At 44.3% G+C, this 24,439-nt stretch overlaps 1 protein-coding gene across 3 annotated transcripts in view; it reads left to right on the forward strand.

The window, feature by feature from the left end:
* Positions 1 to 22,622, forward strand: part of RLN3 (relaxin 3) — a 91,426-nt gene extending 68,804 nt beyond the window's left edge. Inside the window, exons 1-2 of one of the 3 annotated variants that reach the window (XM_069233312.1) lie at positions 17,482 to 17,805; positions 22,203 to 22,622. In XM_069233312.1, coding sequence (XP_069089413.1) covers positions 17,631 to 17,805; positions 22,203 to 22,483 — 456 coding nt within the window. In that variant the 5' untranslated portion in view covers positions 17,482 to 17,630 and the 3' untranslated portion in view covers positions 22,484 to 22,622. Of the gene's footprint in view, positions 1 to 17,481; positions 17,806 to 22,202 lie in introns of those variants that run through there. The other 2 variants (XM_069233310.1, XM_069233311.1) reach the window with 2 other exon arrangements.
* Positions 22,623 to 24,439: the final 1,817 nt, after the last annotated feature.

Consider the following 24,439-nt stretch of genomic DNA (forward strand, 5'->3'; position numbering starts at 1 on the left):
TCCCCTCAAGACTGGTATGGCTTTAAATACCTGCTGCACCTGGCCACACCTAGTTGGAGTCATGAGGATACCACAAGCTCAGGCAACAAGTTGACATGTGCCACAGATTCCTACACAAGTTCTAAAACAAGCATTGGCTCAAGTAAACATTTCTCAAAGGCAACAACAATCATTGGCCCATGCAAAGGGCAGGTGATTTGCTTAGGGGCACTCTTTACTAAACGCCAGATATGGGTTCTGGACCATATTCAGGTTTGCAGGCCCAACAGCCCCACTCCAATCCAAAAGAGTTTGTCCCACTCCGATTCACCCCGCTTCAATCTGCTCCACTCCAATCCAAAACAATACCCCCCACTCCAATCCAATCCACCTCACCCCCTTTGCCAATCCACCCCACTCCCACCCCATCCATTCCACACCAACCCAATCCACCCCATTCCAATCCACACTAATACAATCTGCCCCACTCCAATCTACCCTACTCCAATCTTACCCACTCCAATACAATCTGCCCCACTCTAGCTTGCCCCATTCCAATCCAAAACAATCTGTCCTACTTATTCCAAACTGCCCCACTCCAAATCATTTCAGCCTGCACCACTGCAATCTGCCCCACTTTAATCCAAAACAGTCAAATCTGATCCAGTCCAGACCATCCCAATTCACCCCACTCCAATTCACTACAATCTACCCCCACTGCAATATAGTCCACCCCACACCAATACAATCCACCACAATCCAGCGCAGTCCAATCTACCCCACTCCAGTACAATACACCACACCCCATTCCAACCCACCTCACCCCAATCCACTCCAGTCCAATCCACCCGTCTCGTTCAAACCACCCCACTCCAATCCAACCCACTCCACTCCACTGCAGTCCATCTCATCCCACTCCAATACAACAACTGTACTCCATTACAACCAACACCACTTCAATACAACCAACCCGCCCACTCAGAAATCAAGTCCACTGCTACCCAATCCACCTCACTGCTACCCAGTCCAGTCCATGCACACCACCCCAATCCATCCCACTCCAATACAATCAGCTTTAATCCACCCCACTCCAGTTCAATCCAGTCTGCATAAATCCACCCGCTCCAAACCACCTTAATAAACCCCACTGCAGTCCACCCCTCTCCAATTAATTCACCCCATGCCAATCCAATAGACCCCACTCTAATCCAATCCAAACCACTCCAATCGAGTCCACCCCACTCCAGTTCACCCCAGTCCACTCCACTCAAATTCACCCCACCCCAATCCACCACGTACCCCACTCCAATCCACCCCACCTCAGAGCAATCCACCCCACTCAAATCTACCCCACTTAAATCTACCCTGCTCCAATACACCCAATCCAGCTTCCAATCCAGCACACCCCACTCCAATCCAATCTATCCCACTTCAACCCACCCCACCCCAATCCAATCCGCCCCACTCAACCACACTTCAATCCACCCCACTCACTCCAGTCCACCACACTCTACTCCAATCCACCCCACTGTATCCTAATCAATCCACCCCATCCCAGCATCCCACTCCAGTCCAGTCTATACAGCCCACCCCACTCCAATCCAGACCACTCTACTCCAATACAATCAACCCCACTCCAATCCACTCCAAACAACCCCACTCCAACCCATTCTAATCCACCCCACTCCAATCCAGTGAATCCAATCCACCCCACTCTAATCAATTACACCCAACTACAGTCCACTCTAATCCCCCACTTCAATCCAATCCACCCCACTCCACTCCATTCCAATCCACCAACCGCAACCCAGCCCTATCACTCCAATCCAAACCATCCACCCAATCAAACCTAATCCACCCCACTCAAATCCATCCCAATCTAATCCACCCCTCCCCATTTCAATCCACCCCACTCCAATCCAATCCACCCCACTTCACTCAATTTACCTTAGTTTACCCCAATCTAATCCAGCCCACTATACTCCAGTCCAGTCCACCCCACTACCTCAATCTACTCCAACCCACTCCACCCTATTCCACCTGACGCCACTCTACAAAGCCCTCTGCCACTGAACACTCTACTCCTCCACTCCACTCTGACACACCACACCACTAACGTTTAGTCATGCTGGACAGCAGCCACAATGGTGTACAACATGGCAAAACACATTGCCAAAGCCAATAGCTCTTGAATAGGGAAGACCTATTGGCTTTGCCAATGCTTGTTTCATTACTTAGGGCCTTATTATTAGTTTGGCGGTCCAAGGACCGCCATACTTGCATTGATGGTCGGACTGCTGCACTCTGGGCAGTCCGACCACCCAAATTTCGACTTAGGTGGGCAGACCCGAATAAAGACCGCCTTCCCTGCCAGAATCACAGATCCCAACAGGATGACGACGGCTGGGCTTGTAACCAGCCATGACGGCACTGAACTCAGCGCCAGCTAGCTGATTACAACCCCACTTTCCGCCAGCCTTTTCATGGCAGGGACCTCACCATGAAAAGGCTGGCAGAAAGCTTGTGCCGGGGGTCCTACCTGCCTCACCATATGAATGCACACTGTCTGCCTTGCAGACAGTGCGCATTCCGAATGTGCTGGTCGACCCGCTCTGTGATACGGTATAGGACTTGGCTCCCTTAAGGGAGCTGAGTCCTATACTGTAGCACTGTTCCAGCCAGACTGAATGACGGGAACATTCTATTGCAATGTTCCCACCGGTCAGCCTGGTGGGAACATTGTAATAGGGTGGTGGAGTCGCAGAGCAGTTGACCGACAATGACGTAATGAGGCCCTTAGTATCATTCTTCTTTGGTCCTCTTTTTTTTTAATTAGCCATGAGCTTTTTTGCAGATGTCATTTTTTATTTCTGTTTGTCCCTTTTTATTATGCTTGTCCTTTTATTTCTACCGGAATCTCGTCTATTTATTTGTACCCATTTTAATTATTGCATGCACTTTGGAATTATTCAATAATGTTTTTGCCCTAATATTTTGCACACACTTTTTTAATTCTCACTATTCCATTTTTTATAATGACAAGTTATTTGCATGCCCTTAAACACTCTAACAAACGTTTCTTGTCCCTGTCCATTATTATTGCTACAGCGCTTTACTTGTAGTGGGCCTAATAACCATGGTCCTACCTGGAAGTGCACTTCAGCTCAGTAGTCTAGATCTTTTGGCACACAGGGAGGCCTTGGAGGAGGGTTGTACCCTTGGAGGCTTTTCAACATTATGGAAATTGAGATCCCTGCTTTGGCAAACATGTAAGAAACGGCTGCACGGTGGCTGCTGGGCATAGTGTTGCTACTTGGGCTTTCTGGACGGTGAGAGATGATAGCCTAGAGAGCTGGAGATGGAACAAGATTGAAGCTAGTTCACAATCACAAGTTGGAGGGAAACGATGACAAGCTTGGCCCCTGTGGCAGGCAAGACCCAAGCAAAAAAGTATAAATGAGCAAAAACAATCTTTGAGTGGGAGACCCACCAACTAATACTCTGGGTAAATATAATTATAATAGTTCAGCAGTCTCCATGGTCTGGAAATTGCTGTGGATTTCTGTCCAGATGGATGGTTCATCCCTCCATGGATTAAATGACAGATGTCCTACAGGAAGACACAGGAGAAACTCGAACTGCAGAATATCTAGTAGTAGGTTACACCATGATACAAACTTATGTTTGTGGCACACCACTCTTGTCCAAGGTTTCTCCATGTTGAACCAAGGATGACGGTGGGTCTAGAGCTCTTCTGGGTACGATACTCAAAAGAGTAGGGGTATCTGGCAAAAAAAGGCCGTGTAAGACACCAAAAGTTCAAGCTGCCGAAAGAATTTCAGCAGGTGACACTAACTGACATCCATTGGCCATAGACAAAGCTGTAGTATATCTGGCAGAAGGTGACAGCATCAGTTCCTTGAGGTGACAGTATAAATATAAGGAGCGCAGAGGTAAAGCTACAGAAAGCCTGACACCAGGTGACTCTATCAAGTGTTTAAAAGTTATGTAGAAGTTCTGGACCTGGGTGGACACACCTGGTCTAGCTCATAGACTTGTTGTTAGCATCTTCTCAGTCTCAAGGCAACAGACATTGAGACTTATTTTTTTCATTTGAAATATTTTATTACATTTATTAAATTTAAAGAAAGTGCACAACAGTGATAAAATACATTGCAGATGTTTTTTCACTGACAATTGTAACTCTTGTGTATAAAACACAACTGTCATGATATGAAGACTATTTTCAACAGAGATTGGTTGACAAGAGTTGCATGTATTGCACATCGTGATCAGTCAAAAAGAACAATTTTGGTGTGCAATAAAATGTGGTTAACTATTGTAAAAAAAAAGTCAGTGCTCCTACATTACATGCTCTATGCCCTTTTGAGTCGCCCTACTAACGTTGAATATCCAATAAATATCCTACAAGACACGGTGTATGCTTGTGTGTTAGATGTTGCTCTAGCACAATAAAAGAATGAAAAATGAAGGAAATACCCTCTTTTTGGGATGACTGGATAACAAACCGTATATATCTGTGATCTGTGATCTGGAAACTGAGAACCTTCCTTTGACTATCCCTGACGTAATTAACTATTTTGCGCTCCTAACAGACTTCTATACAAACTTCAGCCACTCATATCCACATTAGGCAATAATGCGCCCCAAACGTGCAAATAAAGTTGAAAAGGCTGTGGCTTTCTGGTCACTTTGCATCTAAGGTTTATAAGTCAATTACAACTAACAAATACACATTCATCATACTGTAAATTTGTTTTACAACGTGGAAAGAGATTGGTTCATAGATAGAGGAAACATTTAATACACAGTTTAACACAGATTCTGTCATCACAAACCTAGTAGCCAACGGTACCCTAAAATTGCTGATGCCATATCTCTTACTGCCTGGTCTTACTTTAATGACAGCAGCAATATTTATGGAAGTCCACTAGAGCTGTAAATACCTGGTGGGCATGTCTCAACTTTTTGCTCAGTGCAGACAAAATACCTGAAAATACAAAAAAGGTTTTAGGTTATATCAATCAATTTCACTTGATACGCTAATGAGAAAACTTTTTAGTTGTTGAAAAATATATTATTGCAATACTGCCAAAAAAATTGATTTCTTTTTTTCTCATCAACTAATCGTGTGAACATGAATTATATGACCTCAAACCTTTTTTGTCTTTTCATTTTATCATCCATGAGGTAAGGCTGCTTGATACCACATTGAGGGCTAATTATAGTCTAAAAATGTCCTTTTTGTTCACTCCAATTCTTAGACAATATTCTTATATGTATCCTACAGTCCATGCATACCCTCAAACCCTTATGGAAGAAGATTGGTCCTTACATGCAAAAAACGAAGCACCCCTAATATCAATCACCTTACATAGTTACACGCCTTACACAGCACCCTTGTTACACCTTCCCAGATTTATAAGTATGACACCTGAACTGCCAGTATCAAGGAAGTAGCCAGAATATTAAAGTTCCCCCCTCTTTGAACAAAATCCATGATAGTGCCAAGCAAGTGAAGAATGTGAGTCCAGCCCTCAGCAGAGAAGCTCCTTTGTCTCTTCCATCCAAGAATCTATCCATTCATCTTTTCACCCTTCCATCCATGTGCTGATATCCACAATTTCACCTTTACATTCTGTTATCCATTCATTCTTTAATTCATCATTCAATCTTTCCTCATTCCATCCATCAACTCTGCCATCCATCCATCCCTTCTGCCATCAATCCATTCTGCCATCCCCATCTATCCATCCTTCCACCCTGCCATTCATCCAGTCATCTAACCACTCTTCTATCCATCCTTCCATCCATCTACTCTTTCATTCATCCAAACATCATCCTTCCATCCGTTCTGACATCTATTCATCCATTCATCCATCTCCTCTGCTATCCATCCATCATTCACTTTGCCATCCACCAGTCCATCCATCCACTATGACATCCATTCAGTCATCCATCCTTTCTGCCATCCATTCACTCATCTTTTCACCCACTCATCAATCCATCCCTTTACTCTGCCATTCTTTCACCTGTCCATCCACATATCCATCCATTTACTTTGACATCCTTTCATTTCCACCTATCCAATCACTCATTCACGTATCCATCCACCCATCCATCCAACCATCCTTCCAAACGTCTATCCACCTATCCGTTGACTCATCCTTTCACCCACTCCTCCAGCTATCTATTAATTTATCTACTCATTATCAATCCTTCCTTCTATTCAGTATTGCTTTGGTCTTTCCCTTTTTTATTTGCCATCTATCGTTTTTCCTTGCTCTTGCCTGCTCTGTTTTGACTCTGTGTTCCTTTATATCATTATGAGAGTTTGACGCCCAGTTGCAAACAAAAGAGACTCATAAAGAACCCCCGTTGCAGCTGCTAAAGGGGGAGGAGGGATCACGGTGCCCCTGACCAATATTGTAATATCACAATGAATCTGCTCCATTTTGTAATTGTCTTTATTAAGCATTCGGTTTAGAAGCTTGACAGATATTCTCTATATTACGGTGTTCCTTTTTTGAATGTTCTTAGTTCACTCTGTGCCAAACTTGTTCTCTTTGACTCGTCATGTTGTGCAATGGAAGAAACTTCTAATGGGTGGCATATTGGAAACGCAACGCTCTCTCCGACCGACCCCATTTTGTTTTATAAGCTCAAGTGCTACTGCTCCGTGGTATATAGCTAGTGTTTCACGAAGCTGTGAAGAGAATACTGTGTGTAGTTTACAAGAAATACATTTATTCTGATTTGGAAATGTAAATTTTTTCAGGAGCATCCCTGGGACACATCTTTCCAAGAGTACTCTCAATCGCTCACACACATCAGTAAAAAAATGCATGGTGGACACTTTACACATGGATAAACGCCTAGCAAAAGTGGATTTCCAAATTTATTGTCTCCACAAGGAAAATATATTGTCCTGAGAAGAACTCTTCTCATTATACTCTGGGGGTGTTGCTCTCCATACTGTTGTATATATGGGTTTGTTCCTTGCCTTGAAGACATGATCTGCAACGTGTCCGTCTTTTTTTAATGAATTCATGGAAACTTGATGACACAATAAGTTGATGTTTCTACCTGTAAGACTAATTGTATTGCCTGAGATGATTTCCCCTGTCTGATATATATTAAACGATTTAAATGTTTTATTGTGTTTAAAAGAAAAAAAGTAAATATATATATATATATATATATATATATATATATATATATATATATATATATATATATATATTTATATATGAATATATATATATATTTATATATATATATATATTCACTGAAAAAAACAAAGGTTACAGGGACGTTATAGTTAGGAAATAGAAGTTAAAAAACCATAGAAATTCACTAAAAAAAACAAAGGTTACTGGTACGTTATAGTTAGGCTCACATTGGAAACCTACAAATCCAAAGAAATTCACCTGTTATAGTTAGAGTTATCTCAAGTAACTATAACTCGTGCCCTAAGGTAACTATAACTCGCGCCCCTGTCCTGCACAGCTTTTTTGTCAATTTTTTTTACTGCAAGTATTACATAGATATTATCAAAGATGTAATGAGTGCTGTAATTTAAGAGGTGATTAGCAGTGCATTTTGTCTTTTTTCAGTAAACTTCTATGTTTTTTTAAATGCATACTCATTTTCATTACTATACGTTAATCCAACCACCACCTGGTTGGCCGCAGAGCTTGGCCGGAGGTAACGCCCTATAAGCACCCAACCTTGCACCATGCATGGCCTTCACCCATGCACAGCAGGTGTTGCCTGCAAGGCCTGGCCAGCAGCCAGTCCCTGCTGCCAACTCTCCTACCCACCCAATCCTACTCTGCACATGGCCCTTTGGCCATCCGCGTTGGGAGTTGGTTGAAGCCTCTCTCTCTGGGTGTGAGAATAGGTGCAATAGGGTGTATGTGGGGGTGAGAGTGGCTGTGAGAGTCGATGTCTGGGTGTGAGAGTGCGTGCATCAGTTTATTTGTGGGTGCGTCAGTGTCTGTGCAGGTTTGTGAGTGGGTGCATGAGGGTTTCAGTGGATTTGTGAGTGGGTGTGTGAGAGTCTGAGTGCATATGTGAGTGGGTGAGTATGTGCCTAAGTGGGTGTGTGATTGGGAGAACTCTTTTAGGTTTTGATGACTGATACACTTAGAATTAGATATTTCTGACAAACTGAAATGAACAACGTTTTTGTCAATTAAGAAGAGTGAGAGCACCTTTCATTATAAATCTTAAACATTTAAAGTAAAAACAAATTAGGGAAATAACCACAGACACACCTGGACTAGAACCTTCAACTCTCCACATGAGGGTCTGAGGCTTTAACCATTAGGCCAATGTTTTATTGAACTATTTTTTTTCATTTGGTGCCCCTTACGGACTATCCGGGACCGTGAGGGTAGCCTCAAGGCCTCCTCCGCAGTCCCTGATGATTGTTTTTTATTTTATTTATTTTTGCCCTTTATGGGCTATTTAGGACCGTGTGGGGAGCCTCAATACCTCCCCCATGGTCCCAGCCAGCCCCCTCCTCCTGCGTGAGCCGGCATTGCTCCAGCAAGCAAGGAGCTGCTTTTAATAGCAACTCCATGCTTCCTGGAGCAATGTTTTCATCTGTCTTCCCTGCACACAGATATGCACACAGACAGATGAAAACTCTGCTTTCTGACAGCTGGACCTGTTTGACAGGTCCTGCTGTCAGAAAACGGAGTTATGTTTGCTGTGACTTGGCTGCAGCTAACAGGTAAGTCCCAGGTTTGGGCACCCCAGGACATAGAAGGAGTCGGCCCTGGGGGTGGCGGTCCACAGGGCTATCAGTGGCTCCCCGAGGGGTCGCCTCCGGGGCTGCGGGGGGGCAGGTGCCCCCCACATTTTAATTGTTTAAAGCCTTTGGGAGGTGGTGGTCCCCGGTGCTGCGGGGTGGCCGCACGACCCCTGCCCCACAATAATGTTGCTTAAAGCCTTGGGGAGGCGGCAGTCCCTGGGGCTGTAGGGGAGGCTGACAAGAATCCCCCACACAATTTAAATATAGCCCTCTGGAGGTGCTGGTCCCCAGTGCTACAGGGGCCTGTGCGGCCCCCCACATTAATGTTGCTTAAAGCCCCATGGAGGTGGCGGTCCCCGGGGCTGTGGGGGAGGCCGACGGGCTTCCCCCACACAAATAAAACATATAGCCCCAGGAAGGTAGTAGTCCCCGGGGTCACGCGGTCACCCACACATATTTTCTGCATCGCCTTGGGGAGGTGGCAGTCCTGGGGCAACGGGGAACCAAGCAGCCCTCCATTTACAAATAAACAATGCCCCCGGGACTTGACTCACCTGGGGTCCCACCACCAGAGCTAAGGGGTCAGGGTGTCTGTATCCTGGCCCCTTTTCTTTTGTTTCACATGTTTGTCTGGGACTCGGCTCAAGCCAAGCCTCAACATGGCTGCCAACACTTTCTTGTGGTTGTCAGCCAATCAGATTGCAGCACGAGATCAGGAGGGGGCGCGAATCCTTTGCGTCCCTATGTATACAAAATTAGATTTTCTTTAGTTTCTCAAAAACTACTGAGCCAATTTACACCTAATAACAAAAAGGACTCTTTCTGGACCAACAGCTACCTTTCTGCCAAACTTGGTGTAATTCCATCCAGTAGTTTTGGCACTATCGATGTTAAAAATCCCTATGGAAAAATGAATGGGGAAAACACGTTTTGGGACCCACCCCTTCCTTTTTCTTGGACCCCGCTTGACAGAACATCCCAAAACTTTTCAGACAGCAGCTGAAGTGAGTGGCAAACTGGTTTTGAACATTTCATGAAGATGCGTGGAACTGAGCCAAAGTTATTGGCAAAACAAAAAACGTTTTTCCTATGGAAACTAGAGGTCTGATTTAGATGATTAATTAAAAGTGGGCAGGGTGAGCACACGCAGACCTCAAAGGGCATATATGGGGGTCTCAAATGGATCCCCCCTTTAATGTCTGGCCACAACATGGACCACATGCTGTGGCAGCACTTACAGGACTGAGGCCTGGTCCCCATTGAAATGCATTGTAGTGAATGGTAGGTTTTGAGGGTCAGAAAAAGGAGGACATATAAAGGGTGATAACAGATTTTAGTTACAATATAAAATATTTTTTTATGGTACAGTACTAATTTCAGGAATGGAATTGTGGTGTGAAAAGTCTTCTGCTGGAATTTCATGAATCATGTTTGAGAGCAAACTGTTTTCTCATGATTTTCCAATAGAGGTTATAGAAGGTGCTCCAGAAGCTAAAATGAGAGCATATTTTCTGTAAATTCACACTATCTTTCTCAGCCATATGAGAATGAAGTCCAACAGGAGCAGCCTGTCAGTTGATTCCCTTTTGTTCTACTGCAGCCTCCCAGAGTGTTCTAAAGAACAACTAAAGTGATAACAGTCTTACTTATGACAAAAGTGTGGTACACCTGAAACAATCTTGATTAAATCAAACTTAAAACATTTAATTTAGCAAGGAACAAAATGAGGGGTTTCATTTTCTCATAGGAAGTAGGGTTAATGCTGTAGAAAGAAAAATGAGGTCCTCACACATTTTAAGTGAGTTCTCAGATATTTTCTTTTATATTTCATTAAAATATTCTGACTTGGTGTTGAAACATGCACTTTCAACACCAACAGAAGACTGACAGCTATCTCCCTGGTAATCGGCAGCTTTACTATAATGTTCTAATGAGTAACTAGAGTGCTAACATTCTGAATTTATGTCAAAAGTGTGGCACATCCAAAGGCCATCTTGATGGAATCTAAGTAGAAAATTGAAAGCATTTTGTACTGAAGATACTGCAGTAAATGAGGAAATTAGGGAGCATCATGACAAATAAGTATCCCAAGATGGCCATCAGTGAAAAACGATCGCAAATATCACCCAAATGTAGCCTAGGTATAGCCCAAATTACACAAGTGTGCAAAACACTTAATTGTTTTTTTGTTTTTGTTTTTTGCAGTTTTATATAACACAGACTTGACTCAAAAGTATTGGAGTCCTTTACATGAGCATCAGTTAAACTAAACAGGGACACATTCATTTTGGTTTTAGGCATGGAGAGATTAAGTGATTTGCCCAGAATCACAAGATGTCGAGCTGGTGCCGAAACTCAAACCTGGTTTCCCAGTTGCAAAGTCTGCAGCTCTGACCGTAACACCACTTCCTCTCCCCTAAGTGTAACATAGGATCAAGTGATTAACTGGATAAAAAAAAACATAAAAATACCAAATAATTTAAAAGTGCTTTCTTGCTATATGAGAACTCAAAAAAGATGTCCTCATTTTAGTCTTTTAACCACAATGTCTCTGGGAACAAGAGCCTCTCATTTTTATAATTTCAAAAGGAAATGCTTTAGGTGTTAGTTTTGAAAAAATCAAGATTACATCAGGTGTGCCACACTTTTGTAATTAATATAGAATGGTAGCAATCTGGTTGTTCATTAGAATAGTATGGGGAGGCTGATGTCAGGAGCACAGACTCTGATAACTGAGGGCAGGAAGAAGGGTGCAGAGGAGAGAAGTTGACCATGCTCGCCAGACGGGAGGGGCAGTGGCAGCAGACCATAGAGGGCAGGGCAAAGGGGGCGGGGGCAACAAACCAACCAAGCAGGACAGGCAGGAGAATCTGTGGCAATATAACAGACCATTAAGGGCAGAAGGAAGAGGCAGTGGCAGTACAACCACACATGCTAACAGATCCGATTCAGGCAGGGGACTACAGATGATTTTAAGCCTAAAAGAGCTTTATTTTATCTGTCTCCTGCCTAAAATCTCCTCTTTTTCAATGTATGTCAATGGGGAAAATCAATTGCCGGGGTTTTTGTTTTCAAAATCTCCTTCTTCCTAAGTACAAAATGTTGGCAAGTATGGTACATTAAATCATGGAGGGCAGGAGGAATGGGGTAGGGGCATGGACTCAGATAACAGAGGGCAGGTGCACCAAACTGCCCTTACAGGGAGGCGTGAGGGGTTACTGCAGCCCAAAACACCACAGAGGGCTAGCAGGATGGCAGTACAGCACAACGGACCTTGGAAAGTGATAGGGAAGGGACAGGGCCATGCACATGAACAACAGGGAACTGAATGGAAATAGGCAAGGGCAGCAGGCTGACCATACTGGACAGACAGGAGGGGCAGTTGCAACATAACGGACCATGAAGGGCAGGAAGGAGGGGGCAGGGGCACAACAGCAGACTAGAAAAGGCAGGATGGAGGAGCTAGGATCCTGCACATGGAAAATGGAGGGCAGGGAGCAAGATAGCAGGGCAGGAGCAGCAAGCTGACCATTGAGGGCAGGTGGAATGGGCACAGGAAGCACAACACACCATGGAGAGCAACAGTGAGACTATAATGGCATACACAAAAACAACAGAGGGAAGGTGGAGGGGGTCAGGACCAGCAAGCTGACCACACTTGGCAGGTGGGAGGGGCTGTGGCAGCACACAAAACCATGCATGGCAAGTGGGAGGGTTAGTGGCAGCACAACGGCCATGGTGTGCAAGAGGGAGGGGGCAGGGGCATGCACAGAGGGCCATGGAGGACAGAAGGGAGGGGTAGGGGCTGGACATAAACAAGGGAAGGCAGGGGAAGGGGCTTCACAACAGACCACGCAGGGCAGACAGGAGGAGCAGTTGCAGCACAAACAGAGCATGGAGGGCAGAAGGGGGTGGCAGCAAAATGTACTATGGAGGACAGGAGGGAAGGGATAAGGACATGGAACTCAGACAGGCAGGGTGGAGGTGGCAGGGACAGGTGACAGCCATATGACCATGCTAGGCAGGCAGGGGTAGTGGCAGTTTAACAGAACACTGGAGTAAATAGGATGGGCAGCAGCAGGTCGATAGAACATAGCGGGCAAAAAGGAAAGAGCAGGGGCATGGACATAGACATTGGAGGGCAGGAGGAAGTGGGGTAGGGACAGCAAGCACAGAGGCTAAGGTTGAGGGCAATGATGGGATATTGAATTAGGCAATGGAGGGCAGGGGGAGTTGGCAGGGACATTAAGCTAAATGGAGGCCATTGACAGCACATCGGACCATGCAGCGCAGGAGTGAAGGTGCTGGTACATGGACTCAAACAACCAAGGGTAGGGAGGAGGTGGATGGGGCAGCAAGCTAACTGTTCAGGGCAGGCGGGAAGGGCACTGGCAGAACAACTGCCATACCGGTCTGTAATGAGGGAGCAGGGGCATGGACTTGGAAAATGAATGGCAAGAAAAGGGGAGGCAGGAGCAGCAAGCTGGGGTGGGGGCGCTAGACAATGCCAGGTCAGGCCCTGTATCCAAATCCCTCTCCACCCACTGTGCATTATGATGGGCGTATTACTTACAATTAAAAAAACCATAGAAAATCACTGAAAAAAACACAAAGGTTATAGGAACATTATAGTTACGTTCAGATTTTACACGCACAAAACCATAGCAATACAGCTTCTATAGTTAGAGTTATTTCAAGTAACCATAACTCGTGCCCTAAGGCAACTATAACTCACAATGCACTGGTAATTACCCCAGATATTACATCATTGATGACATCTTCTATGACATCATTGATAACATCACTGTAACATTTGCAGGAAAATTATTGATGAGAAAAATGTGCATGGCGAGGGCGTGAATTATACTTACCTTAGGGCACGATTTATAGTTACTTAACATAACTCTAACCATAAAACAAACACACAAAAAATATATATATATATATATATATAATATAGAGAAAACAAGCGGTGTCCAAACAAGCTACACCAAGTGCAAGCCATCCAGCGCTGATTGCATCGTGAAGTTTATTGTGGCAATTGCATAACATCCAACGCGTTTCGGGGACTGCTCCCCTTGCTCACGGGTCAAGTTTCAGTAGACGCCAACAACAATCATTCTTAAGTGAAGGTGTCATAAACACAAATGACCGACTGTAATGATTTGATCACTTTCAATATGTTGTACAACGGCCGCCATGATGGACTAGTGTGAAATACTTATAAAAGTAATCAAAAACATAATAAATGTGATTAAACAACACCTGGTCTGACTCCCAATTGACAATTTAGCATTTACTGTAACTCAATGTCTATAATATATCCCACAACATGTCTGTGACATGTAATGAAGTTGGAGTCTCTGAGTTCTTCACTGCCTAAATGCCACTAGCATGTCAATATGCCCAAATAAGGGAACATCATGAAGAATACAGCCCAAGTGGGTGAAAAATGATTGTGGCTTCACGGTGTAACATGCACCTTCCTCCTGCACTCATATGGTGTCTTCCACTCCAAGTCCAGCCCAAATGGGCATGTTTCCTAATAACGATGAAGGGAAAAAACAAACAAGGCCAACATTATAGACCAAATAGATTCAAGTATTTCCAAGAAAAATCTGGCATATCCAAACTTAGCTAAATAGCCACTGCTTATAAGCGCTCCCTTCCCCAGACCAGGCAGTTAACTCGTCCCCAAGATCTGGAAATTCTAAGAAGATATTTAAGATTTAGGCCCTCATTATGAACACGGCGGTGTTAACCGCCGTGTTCAGGCTGGCGGTCATTTAACTGACCACCAGCCCCCCTGGGACCCTGCTGGCTGCATAATGAACATTTTGCTGGGCCGGTGGGTGGAAACATTGTTTCCTCCCGCCGGCCCAGCAGAATGCCTGGCCGGGACATTGCTGGCGGCTCCACATGGAGCTGCCGTCAATGCCTCTGTGCAGCGGGTGCAGCTGCACCCGTCGCGCAGATCACTGCCCGACCTTTGCGATGGGGCCCCCAGGGGGGCCCCGGAGCACCCCTTCGATCATTATCCGAGGGGCAGCAGTGCTGCCCTGTCGGACGATGATTTCTTCCACCGCCAGGCTGCCTGTCGGAGGCAGCCTGGAGGTGGATGAGGGCCGCCTATGGCGGCCCTCCATGTGTACATTATATGGCGGTTCAGCCCGCCATGACATTTGCGGTCTTTTTACCCGCTGCGGACATGGCGGGCTGAACCGCCGGGGATCATAATGACCCCCTTTGTCCCTAAATTACAGGGCCACTTTGTCACAGAATTTCTGAGAATTTTCCAGTGCCTATTGTGTTGGAGGAGATGTAAGATGGTTTACCATCTTTAATAATTCTTTGGGGTTATTAATGGCACATCTAATCTTCTGAGAGAAAAAAGATGTCAGCCTTGTTAATGGCGCTTTTGTAGTTTCTAATTAACTCTTTATGCTTGTTTTTTTCTTTTAAATTTTACGCCATTCTCCACCTTCGTTTGTGCGTCTGGCACTGTCTTTGTAGCTTTTTTAGATCCTCCAAGAACCATGGGACCAAGCTTTTTCCCTTTCCCCCTTTCTTAGATCTTACCAGGCTAGATCATCCATTGCTGACAGAACTCACATAACAGGTGAACCCATATAACAGGTGAATTTCTATGGTTTCTATGGTTTTGTACGTTTAAAATGTGAGCCTAGCTATAACGTCTCTGTAACCTTTGTTTTTTTAAGTGAATATTTATATATATATATATATATATATATATATATATATACATATATATATTTATATATATATATATATATATATTTTTTTTTTTTTTTTTTTATTGAGGCAAAGAGGGATTAAATATTTTCTGGTCTGTGGAACCCTGTCCCCTTGGTGTGAGGGGGCCTCATTTTTAATATTGATAGGTATGTAGGCGTACACCAGCTTTCCACAGCAATCTCTGCCTAGAACACCTACTGCCTGCCCACGGAGCAGATGTACTTGTGTAATATTACATCATAATATTTTATTATAATACTGTAATTGTGTGCATGTCTACATCAACTTATACAAGCATGAATTCTGACTTTTTGAATCCTCACGGTAAATTGTATACTTGCAAATCATGTCATTTGTGCAACCAAGTTTTTTTTTTTTAAATTAGAAACTTATAACAAATATAAATGCTTCATATTTATGCAACTGAGTTGAGCTCTGGTGCGAAAATGGCTTTGTCCTTCGAGCTCACTATCTACATCCAAATGTGGGCATCTCCTACTACTTTGTATATGGCACATATGATCAATCGGTTTGATCTGGCCTAGTCCCAAGGGAAGGGTACACAAGGGAGTTCATATCTGAATCCAGTTTCGCTGAAAGAGTCTTGGATTGGCATTACTCAGGGGTGTAGTTTCAGGGAGGTGTTTTGGGTGTGACACCGCCCTAAAAAATGGATTCTGAAGTTAATAGTTGGGTACAGGTGCTTTCATTCGGGTATGGTGAGATGTCTGTTGGATTTCACCCTGGAATTTTACCTGCACATAGACGAAAACACACACATATGCACACACACACACTCTCGCCTCTGCCTTAAACTTGAGTTAGTTTGAAAAGTATTGTTTAATGTACTCCTAGCAATCCGCACTCCTTTTTCTTTCAACTGCCTCTTAAGCCCCACTGGTGTCCTGCTGAATCTCTGCAGCCCTTGCTATTCTGTGGTAGTTGTACAACAGAGAAAATGTTATGTTAGCTGACTGCATTTTGTTGGGTTACACACTATTTGGAGTCATATTGGATAGTGACCGGCAAAGACATACCGTTACAGTTGTTTTGTACTGCAGTGGATGCTGTTGTCCAGTGGGTGGATGTACGTGTCTGATGGGCCCGCTTCCTCTTAGGGCCTATGTGCGAGTCCTTCTCTGGGAAACTGAGGTGTGCACACCCACCCACGTCTCTACCTCAGCCCTTGGCACGTCTACACTGTGCCTCTTTCTCAAACCATGCTAGACGTCATTTCCTGGACTACCCGGTAAAGTCCCTTTGAGACTCTGCGGTGCTTACAGCGGAGGAAGGTCAGCGCCTGTGTAGCGCACGGAAAGGTTATCTCCAGTCTCCGATAATTGCCAGCCTCGCCTATGGCCGACCAGAGCAGCCACGCCGGCGGTCAGAAATATCAACATGTCACGACGGCGCGATTGAAAGGCACGCGGCCATTGTTTCGTTATCCACAGGAATAAATTAGCAGGTCTAGGCCCGAAAGATCACGTTATCTCCAGTTCCTTTAATGCGTCAGGCTACGGGTGCCATCGAGGGGAAAGTCACTTTTGAGGGAGACGAACTTTTGTGGGAAGCGCGAGTTTTAAGGACGTGGCATCGGATATTGTCTCAATTCTCAACAGGAATAAATTAGCAATCTTAAATATTAAAGGTCATGTCCGCCCTTTATCTTCCTTGCCGTGGATGTGCAGGGCCAGGATAAGGAGTGGAGGCTAGTCACCTGCATGAGCACTGGGCTGGTGGGGGGGGGGGAGAGTCCAATTTTGTGAAATGTTCTCTTTAGAGGGAACGGTGAAACAGACAATGTATCGTTTCTTGATAGCAGCAATTATCACCGCTAGGCCTAAAAGGTCAGAAGATCCTAAAAGGTTACGTGGTGGTACCTGAAAGGTCGTGTGTCGCCTGTCATCTACTGTTCCTTTGACGCACAAGTGACGAATGCCCCCCAGGAGATGTAGACCTAGGGAAGAGAGTGCACCTTTGAAAAGTTGCAGGCTCTATAAAAGCTCTAGTAAATGGAGACGCAGTTAGGTACCACTAAGCGCAGAACTAAAGTTCAGTGCAGAAGGCACATAGACACGCGAACAGCTGCACAAACCAACCTCAGACATACACCATGCACAAGCTCCTGCTGGTGGCAGCCCTCTGGTTGCTGGCTGGAGAGCGGGGTGTAGAAGCCGAAGTCCGGAACCCCCCTTATGGTGTGAAGCTTTGTGGGCGGGAATTTATCCGTGCTGTCATCTTCACCTGTGGAGGGTCCCGATGGAGGAGATCTGGGGGCATGATGACAGGTAATGTATTTTAATTGCAGTTATATATGCTTACTACCCCTGCCAAGCCATTGGCAGGTAGCACGCTACTCCAGAAATCAAGGTTTGTAGTTATTTGTTTTTTTGTGCTTATTGTTTGTTATTGGAATTAGTCTTGTGCTCTCGCAAACTGCTCCATGCTTTTTTCTCAATTTACTTTCTGGAGGTAGAGGTGATCATTAGTGTACGTTCATGCGAACAGAAGGTGTGATGAGCAGAGCTTAATTTATAAAAGAATGAGCGCTGATGCCCAAAGTTCTGCTCTGGTGGTGCTATTAAAATTTGGTGCACCAATTACCAATGCTTTTTAGTCTTGAACTCAGCTCCGGTCTCTTCAATCGACCACCAGACACTGCTACCCATTATCTTACTCTTACCGGTCCCTGCTTTCTCCCTTTGTATCGTTCTTCTGTCTTTCTCTTCCTCTGTTTTTTCACTTTGTGTATTTTTCCCTCTCTTGATCACAGTCAATATCTGATGAGGACGAATATGTGGCAGTCCCCACAAGGGAGTGCTTGTGGGCCCCATCGCCAACCACTGGCTCAAATTAAGCACTGTTGAGGAGTAGGCAGACTGGAGGGCGTTAGATATTGTTTGATTGCAAGGAATGGTTACACATAAGGAACGTTTGTGATTTGTGTTGAGAGTTGTGGACAGTTAGAAGAAATACAGTAGAGAGTGAGGCAGGCAAGCGACAGAAGAGGCTGCTACCAGGGACCTTATGGTACGCAGAAGCGGGAGTAAAATGTAAGGTGCATGTAACTACGTCAGTCTGTTATAATTATGTGTTATTTAAAGTTGATTGGTGATGTGTGTATGTGATGTTTTCCTGGGTTATGTTTGTCTCAGTTTGTGTGCAGTTCAGTGCATATATTTATAGAATTCTCTGCATGGTGGGTGTGTGAGAGGTTGTGTGGAAGTGTGTCTGTATATAGTGCCAGTGTATATTTCTCTGCATCTGTCAATTGTGTTTGTGTGTGGCTGGTCTCTTTTTGTGTAGTGCACTAAAGTTATTTGAGTGTTTCTGTATGGCAGTGTGTGCCTGCGTAGCATATGTAGGCATGTGTGTGAGGAATTGTGTATCTGTGTGTTGAGACGAGAGAATGCTGAATGCTCTGTGGATTTATGTAATGCTTTTAATATTTTATTTTTTTATTTGCACTTACAGTAAGTACCTTCTTGTTTCTTTCATTCTACGTTTTCCTCACAACCACTGCCTCTTGTGAATGCAAGTTTCAAATCAACCAGTGCTTTAAATTGAAATATGGAAGTGCAGGTACTCTCTGTTTAGAGTACCTGCTTGCTCCTGACAAGTGCTGGTACTCATCCATAGTAATGCATTCGGAATAATGCTGAGAAGTGCAGGTACTCTCCCCTTAAATTTAAACAAGTGCAGGTACTCAGTACCGGACAGCACCTGTCCATTTAAGGCACTGATATCAACCTGGTCAACTCCCACATCTCCCTCAAAAGTTCAACGCCCTCCCTCCAGTGCATGTGCATTCACATTTATCCGAGTAGCCGTCTCTGTCACTTCGTATATGTAAATGAAACTTCACAAAGTTAATTTGTGCGTGGAGGGTTGTGGGTCAAATAGAAAACTGAGGGTACCGTCTTCCATTCTCAACTTTTCAGTCCATGTTACAGAAATCTGTGGTTAATTTTAGTGAGATTTGGGGCCCTCTCTTGGGGATTTTAAGGAACTTAGGGGCATATTTACAAGGAAGTGGCGCATCGGTCCTGATGTGCCACTTTTCTTCCATTACCCCTGCCCCACCTAACAACACCATGGTTGTGCCGAATTTACAATACAGCGTACCACGGCAGTCCTTAGGACAATAGTGTCAACATTTTTGATGCCATTGTGACGCTTTGATGCACTAGCAGCAACAATTTTGACACTAGAGCAGCAAAGCACAGGAAGGCCCATTGATTCAAATTTGTGCGTCATTTTAACGCCTGCTCTGACCAGGCATTAAAAATGACGAAAAAAATGGTGCAGTGAAATGTTGAAAATTTCACTGCACCATTTTTCCGCCCCCCCCCCGCTTCGGACCCTCCCCCCCTTTGCATACATTATACCTGACACAGGCATAATGTGGCACAAAGGGTTGCAAAGTGGCACAATGCAAGCATTACACTTCTTTGTAAATACGGTGTGGTGGAAAAGCCACCTTAGTGGCGCTTTAGTGTAAAAAAAAAGCTATGGCGGCGCAAGGGGCTTGTGAATATGCCCTATTGTTTCCTTTCAAGAGCCAGGTTCATCATTTTGCCTTTCACAGCCACGCTGGCATCAATCACTGTGTTGCATTTACTGACCATACGTGCTCATACAATATATGTAATAAATAGGATTTGTCTATTGTTAAATTTAAAATATATATTTAAAAACAATTCCAATAACCTTTATTGGAATTGCCATTGGCACTGAACGTACTATTATTTATTTGCACCTTTGTCAGATACCACATTTGAAAAATGGTGATTTATGCTGAGCATGGACATAGGTTTGTCTCTGAGATAGTGTGTTTTTTTGCGTGGTACCGCTCCAGAATTGAGGGAGATTTGAAATGGCTGGAACTGCAGCGATTGATTCAAAAGTGTTTGCATTTGTGTTTTCTATTTGAAAGTGCTATGTTAGGCTGCTCATTTTGAAATGGTTGCACTGTTTTGATAAAGATGCTTTGTGTTCTCATCATAGGAGCTGGCACAATACGTATCCCAATAGCTGATATTTGTGTCCTGTTTGTTCCTAATGAAAGAAGTCGAATGTTACTCTTCCCCAATATCTGATATTCCATTTCCTCTTCGCCCCTTTCTTTTTTCCATATTTCTGTTTTTCGTAGCCCCCCTCCCCACCCCGGCCCTCTCCTCAAAGCGACCCTCAGCATAGGAGACAGAATGTTATTCTTTGGTGCCTCTTTGAACAGAGATATTTTAAGGCATGAGTAAAGTGCACAGCTGTCCAGGGCGCCTCTTCCAAAATGGCCCCTGAGAAGTGAATATTTTCTTTTGATATATATCTCAATTATGTCTATTTCTGTATCTCATCTCCTTTTCCTCTCTATCCCCACCTCTTCTGATGACCTTTTCTTCTTTTATTCAGTGTCTTGTGAAGGATTTTCGTTTCATTTGTTTTTGCGTGACCCCATTTTTGAAAGATGAATGTATAATTGAATATTTTTTTGAATAATGCAGGCTTGAATTAGTAGAAAACGGTGAATGACAAGCTACTGATCACGAATATCTGATATTTGCCCTTTTCTCTCCCCCTCACACAGTCTTCCTTTCTCCTGTTCTCTCTCCCTTTCCAATGTTCCCTTTCTCTTTTGGTCCTCACCTCCCTGTCTCTCTGTCTCTCTTGGAGTCGGCATCTTGTTGATCCTTAACAGGATATATGTATTATATGCTGAGCTTCTGTAGAAGCCGTCACTGGTCACTCTTTCTCTTTTCTCCTTTCTCTTAGTTCTCTCCTCTCTGGTGTTCAAGCCTCTTAATATGTTTCTTGTGGCCTGCAGTGGCCTTAAGTATTGAAGCTGTCACTCTATTGATCCCCAATATGTAACATTGTCTCTCTTCCTCATATCTTCTGGTAGCTCTCAATATACGATAGGGAGGAAATGTTTTTGAACCCATTTGTCAGTCTGTCTGTCTCACATAGTGCCATCGCTTCAGGACAGGACACGATAGCTTCTTGATCAGAGACATCTGTGTTCTAGGGGAGATACGTATACAAAATGTTTTTGGTCCACAATGTTTTATAATTTTGTTCTTTAGCAGCTCAGTGTAGGGGAAGATCTGTTTTTGGTACCCAATAACTGATAATTATTCTCTGGCGGCTCTCAGTTTGGGGAGACTGCACGTTATTGATCCCCAATGACTCATATTTATTCCCCAGCGCTCTGAGAGTAAGTAATGGCATGTTATTTATTCTCCATAACTGATACTCGGTTTTTGTTCGCTCTACACCTCTTTTTTCCAATGCTCTCTTCTCTCATTCAGTTCCCTTGACAGGAGAGGGTATGTTTAGGATCTACCTCTTTTTCTCTCTCTCTCCCTTTCTCACTTTCAATCTCTTAGTGCTTCTGTAAAGGATACACCATGTTCTAGTCTTTGAAATCAAATATTTACTTCATGGATGGGATGACGATAGGAGCGGAATTACCCATCAAACGCTATTTATCTCTTGTTGGATATCAGTATTGGAGAGGAACACGTTTTGGTCTCAAATATTTGAGTACTAGAGGTCGCTCAGTATAAGACACAGAATGATATTGATCACTAATAAACTATACGTATTACCTGTTAGGGCTAAATGTGGAAGACAACGTGGTACTGAACCCCAAAATGTGCTTTTCTTTCTCTCTTTCGCTTTTTAGCAGATCTGCTGGATGGACTCACTGGCCACGATACCGCAGAGTCCGAGGAAGGCCTGTCGATGGACTGGAACATGGCCGGCTTCTCTAACAAAGAGCTGAGTGACTATGGAAGGCTGCTGACTGGCTCGGTGCGACAGAGTCAAGGGCCTGGCGGGGTATCAGGCGAGGGGCTGGGGTCTCTGCGACCCTCCGAGCGTCGGGGACGTGATGTTGTTGTGGGCTTGTCCAACACCTGCTGCAAGTGGGGTTGCAGCAAGAGTGATATCAGCTCCCTCTGTTGATACCGTGGAGTTTGGACCTGGAGCGGACCCCTGCCTACACTGGAAGCAAATGCAGGTTTCCGCCTGTAGATCCCGTGGACTCATATCTCAGTCTGTGAAACTGAAGCTGTCTGATGCTGAACACTTTACAACGCTGAATTAAAAGGCTACTTCAATAAACGAAGTGTGCGTGTCTCTGTCTCTCCCTCCTTAAAGGAGCCATTGTTTACCACTTTACCTTTCAGTAGATAAACACAGCTACAAAACAGCTTGCGTCAATGTCTGTCTTTATTAGCAGTCGAGAAAAACAAGCATTGGCAAAGCCATTCAATCTAGCTTATAACCGAAGCTGTCGGTCAGATCAGATTTGTCGGCCTTGCCAGTTTTTTTTTTTACATCATCCCGGTCTTTAAATGTTTCAAAAGCTTGCCCGTGTTCGCCACTGTTTTCTTATGAGGTTTTAGATAAGATGGCGTGTATCAATCAGCACGGTTGCTTGGATGAGTGTGAAATGCTGTTTTATTGTCAGTTATTTGCTAAACAGCAATACATGGAATACAGCATATAATACACTACTAATACAAAGGGCACGCATATCACCATCCCACCTTGCACCTCCTGCCATTAATCCTGCCATAACCTAATCCCTCTCAGCCTGCCACGTCCCCCTATATGCAACTCTCATCCTAAATTTCACCTGTATTTATGTTTTCTTACCCCCCTTTAACCATGTCCCTTTTTCCCTCCGTGCTGCTTTCCTGACCCCCGTCCCATAGCGTCTTTAGTCTATTACCTAAACCTATATTAGTTACCCCTGATACTGTCCCCTAAAGCTGGTGACATCACATCACTCATTTCCACTGAGTAATGCTTATTTTCTAGGAAGAACAAATGTATGCTGTCTCGAAACAGGCTGTAATCACACGCTGTAATGTGTGTGTTGCCTCTTGTGGTATACCCGCATCCGCACAAACACCTCTCATTTCTCTGCTAAATATAGTGAGAGATTTCTCAATTGGCTCTGGCTTGGTAAACCCCCTCTGAATCCTCTTGTGCACTAACTCTGTCCAAGTTGTATGCATGTTCGTCCATAAGTACCTCTTAATCTCCTAGGTCCCTTTTCATAGCTTTGAGCAACATGATGCCCATGGGTTGTGGCAGGTCATTTTCCAATAGATGAGCTACCATTGAATCTGGGCAACCGTGCCCACTGAATATTTTCGTTACCCTTAGCAACGCCTGTCCCAACCTCGCACCCCAGTCACTCAACCAATGCACAGATATCCACCTTCCCTTCAGGCCGAGTTGTTTTCTGAATGGCCTTGTTTATGCCAGTTTGGCTGCCCATAATGTGAGCGAGTGTCCTGTCGTCCAGACTTGAATCATTCTTCCCTTGGGGAAAGGGACTCGTTGTGAAGCCTAGGGAAGCTATTTTTGTAAACAAATACTCTTAAAGTTGTTTATAATAATCCTTTGACTAATACATTCTGTAAAAAGGGTGAAGCCAGTGCTTAATTTGTGCTTGTTGTTTCCGGTGGGGAGCACCGGCACTTATTTTCGAGGGCCGGCGCTTAGTTGTGTGTCTCAAGCATTTACTCCGAGCAAAATACACGTGGGAAAGACGAGGAAGAGAAAAAAGAAGAGTCAGAAAGGGTAAAAGCAGGAAGCTGCAAGAGTGAGCTGAAGGGGCGGGGGGTGTCTGTTAATGGATTGAATAGTCCCGAGGTGGCTTCAGGATTACTCTGCCTCAGTATTATGTACTCGCACTTTTAATTGCAGCAGACGCGTGTTTAGGAGGAGAGCTCATAGCACCAGCACCTTTTTATTTACAAATTAAGCACTGTGTGAAACCCCTCACCCACAGTATGTGGTATGCTTTATGATAAGGGCGCTCTGTCACCAGCACCAGCTGGTGCCATGTGGGGTCGTCCAGCGCTCTTACTGAGAGTGTGTATCTTGGATGTAAGCTTGAAATTG

The sequence above is a fragment of the Pleurodeles waltl genome, chromosome 4_2 (genome assembly GCF_031143425.1).
Source record: "Pleurodeles waltl isolate 20211129_DDA chromosome 4_2, aPleWal1.hap1.20221129, whole genome shotgun sequence".
NCBI lineage: Eukaryota > Metazoa > Chordata > Amphibia > Caudata > Salamandridae > Pleurodeles > Pleurodeles waltl.